Here is a 3,763-nt window from a genome sequence, read left to right as displayed (position 1 = left end):
CACGGCAGTATACTTGCAACAATTGAGCAACCGTGAGATGAAAATTATGGACAGAATGGACGAAGCGACCGCCCTCATTGCAGCCGCAACCCATGACATTGACCATCCAGGCCGTTCGTCTGCCTTCCTTTGCAATTCGGACGATTCACTAGCTCTGCTTTACAACGACATATGTGTTTTGGAGTCACATCACGCTGCGACCACGTTCCGATTGACGATGAGTAAGTGTTTTCCCTAGGTAGAATATATCGTTTGCAAGCCTATTAATGTTGCTTGGGACATATTTTCACACCTTCCAGGTGACGACAAAATCAATATCTTCAAGAACCTCGACCGAGACATGTTCAAGCTAGCTCGGTCGATCATTGTTGACATGATCCTGGCAACGGAGATGACGCGTCACTTCGAGCATTTGGCCAAGTTTGTCAGTGTGTTTGGAACGGATGTGGAGTCGAAGGAACCGCCTGCACCCGATAACGATGATAATCAGATTCTTGTGCGACGCATGCTCATCAAATGTGCGGACGTCAGCAATCCAACGCGCCCTCTCAAATTCTGCGTCGAGTGGGCTCGCCGCATTGCGGAGGAGTACTTCATGCAGACAGACGAAGAAAAGCGAAAGAACCTGCCTATTGTAATGCCGATGTTCGATCGAACGACTTGCAGCATCTCAAAGAGCCAGATTGGTTTCATTGAGTACATTATCCACGATATGATGGACGCGTGGAACAGTGAGTAACAACTATACATAGCTCCAGTCTTGTATTGCGCTCGTATCCAAACCAAAAAATGTTTTAATTGTAGGTTTTATTGAGATGCCCGAAATCATACGCTACATGGAGTTTAACTACTCGCAGTGGAAATTGTTCGAGGAGCAGGGCATCAACACGCTCAGCGACATCAAACGAAAGCAGATGTCACTATCCGAGGAAGCACCCAGTTCAGGCTCCCTGGAGGAGAAGTTCTAAATGGCTTTAGTTAGAGTTTTAGCATACCGGACTCGTTCTTGGCGATGCGATGAGTGCCCACCGCTCTTAGTAAAAGCAGCTCGGAACGACGGGCCATTGGGCGAAGATTCCGAGTGCCACAAGGGAAGGAAATGAAATTGAGGACAAATTCAACGCCAAACAATAAGCGCCATAGGGCGAGCAGCCAACACTACTTTATGGCGGCTCTTCCTTCCATGATTGTAGCAGTATTGTTTTCATACCATCATTATTTACCCCATACCATTTCATTGTGGACCGACCGGTACAAAACGTTCACGGATCCAGTGCATGCAGCAAAACCGAAGCGTAGATAGCACGAGAAGTACAGAGAGAGCGAGAGAGACGCATAGGTAGAAAATACATGGAATTGTTGTTCACCGCAGAAACACTGGCTTTTCTGTATTACGCACATGGCCTTCACTATTTGCACCGCTGGCGCATACGCGCGGAGTCGTGTATTTTTGCACATCTAATCATACATACAATTACACTCGTTTTCAGAGTTTTAGCTAGATTGTCAATGCTTCTTTGTACGATGGTTGTTTTTCTAATGAATTGTTTCATAGATAAGCTCTGATTGTTTGCTTCATTTAGCTGAATAATACAGGCCGTTAGATTTACAGTATGTACTGTAAGAGATATTGATTTGATCAATTAGATCAATGCTCTACAGTGTTGAGGCTGCTCCCAGCTGAAACAAGTAATCGATTGTGACCATATCGCAATCTATCGGATGATGAAATTATATAATTTATGTCTTTTTTGTAGTTACGCAACGGTAGACGTTTGTAGTCATTGCCCATTCTATCATAAAAATAATTTGTTCTGCAGTATTTGTAGCTGGCTCTGGTTTTTGATGACGAAACTCAAGGCAAATCATTGGATGAGAATTCAAGTACAGTTTCAGTTGGGAAAAATTTTACTATGATTTTGATAAGATGTAGCATATGGGAGCCGAAATACATAGTAAATCAACTATCGGTTCGTGTTGCATATGCTGTCAAACTTTGAGCGCCGTAGTGTAGTGCTCAGAAGATATGTGTACTCTCTGTCGATGTTTGTAACCATATGCGTATTTACATGAAATACAGTAGATGAATGTTTTGTTAGTTAATTGCATAAGAGACTGCACCATGTGAAAGGTCGTTAACGGTGGTGGAATATTATGAATCTTAACTATCCACGAATAGTTCGTTCAGCTACTCTGATAGCACGCCCAGTTCGCGATCTCGCAACAAACAACCAGGCGGCTCCATTTGGTGCTTGATCACTCGTATCCCTAGACAAAGTATCATTTCCAGTGTCCATTTTGTACTCTGCGTGCTACAGTACTACCGTTAAGACCTGAAATGAGTTGCAGCAGAAGGATAATAGAAAACAAAAATAACGTAGCAAAACATAAACCCGTGTCATATTTATCGTTAATGTCGATTCATTGTTAATTCAACGCTTTGCCGGAATTTGACGCCGTAGTAGTACAATTACTCCGATCGATTCCATTCGATATCACTCTTCTTGTATGTGTTGCTTTGTAGGCAATCCTTGAATTAACGATACACTGCTTACCGCAAATGTTCATTCAAATGTTGCTTTTTTGCAAATTATAGAATGGAAAATCAGTTGGAGAATGGGCGGGAAAAAAAAACTAAAATCACCAGCCAACTTTGAGATACGATGTGTTGCTATCGATGCCTGTCAAACGGAGCAACATTGCGCACAAATGCACATGCAATTTCGATTAATGGTATACGTGCTTACTAGCCAATATGATTCTACCGTACGTTGATGTGACAATAATAGGGAAAATGTGATAATGGAACCCGTACATTGCGTTGCATTCGCTACTTCCTTACTTGGGCCGATGATTAGAGCAACATTCGCTTCACATGACTTTCACTCTCTTTATTTCTTTATCTTCATCTACACGAACTAACTCTCATCTTCAAACGTACACGCTACTGGAAAGATGATCTTACGGTTTCAACACTCAACTCAAACGTGTGCTAAGTACCTATTGCTGCTGCAAGCAAAATCACCATACCATCGTCGCCATAGTAATAGCTTCTATTCACCAACACACACATTCACATACATACACATTGTAACACAAAGGAATGCACAAACTGCAATCGATTTGCCTACTTATCTCTCTCTCTCTCGTTCTCGCTCAGCCTGCTTTTATCGCCCTAAATGGGAACCATCTCACACACAGTGCGCTACCGGAACTTATAGCAGGTTTCCAAAAGTACGGTCTAATTTTATCGTGATAATAAGATCATATACATGAGAAGAAAAAAAAAATTGAGCTAATATTAACAAGGATTCACTATTTTTCGGCACACTGAAATGTATGGAAAAAAATACATAACACACATACACACACACACAGATACACATAAATTCATACATAATGCTAGGTAAGTGTACTGTTCTGATATGCTGGTCATATCTGATTTTAAGAGGAAAAGAAAAACGCACCGTCAAATGTTTCCCCACCTACGTATCAAGTAGCGACGAGAGTAACAAAAACAAACCATGTAATGGTACAGCTCGCCGAGGCAGAATGTTGAAATTGATAGCCATTTGCACGGGGTCGTAGGGGTGGAATAGCTAAACGTTAGAAATAAATATATAATTAATTAAACTATGTGCAAACAGTAGCATCCCACCAACGGAACGTGACGATGGATTCGTTGACGTTTATCTGTTGATGTGTTGATGTTTTGCAAAAATTACAACGCGCGAGGACACCACGCGATCGGCACCCGCCTAGC

The 3,763-nt window shown here is 42.0% G+C and overlaps 1 protein-coding gene across 1 annotated transcript in view; it reads left to right on the top strand.

Moving 5' to 3' along the window:
* The window catches only part of LOC128727170 (high affinity cAMP-specific and IBMX-insensitive 3',5'-cyclic phosphodiesterase 8), an 85,280-nt gene extending 83,817 nt beyond the window's left edge, over nt 1–1,463 (top strand). Inside the window, exons 16-18 of the mRNA XM_053821046.1 lie at nt 1–221; nt 300–731; nt 805–1,463. The exon at nt 1–221 is cut by the window's left edge and continues 2 nt beyond it. Of these exons, the coding sequence (XP_053677021.1) occupies nt 1–221; nt 300–731; nt 805–968 (817 nt within the window). The 3' untranslated portion in view covers nt 969–1,463. The remainder of the gene's footprint in view (nt 222–299; nt 732–804) is intronic.
* The last annotated feature ends 2,300 nt before the right edge of the window (nt 1,464–3,763 follow it).

This window comes from Anopheles nili, chromosome 3 (assembly GCF_943737925.1).
Source record: "Anopheles nili chromosome 3, idAnoNiliSN_F5_01, whole genome shotgun sequence".
NCBI classification, from domain to species: domain Eukaryota; kingdom Metazoa; phylum Arthropoda; class Insecta; order Diptera; family Culicidae; genus Anopheles; species Anopheles nili.
The sequence above is the reverse complement of the archived record's forward strand: the minus strand, read 5'-3'. Positions and strand labels throughout refer to the sequence as shown.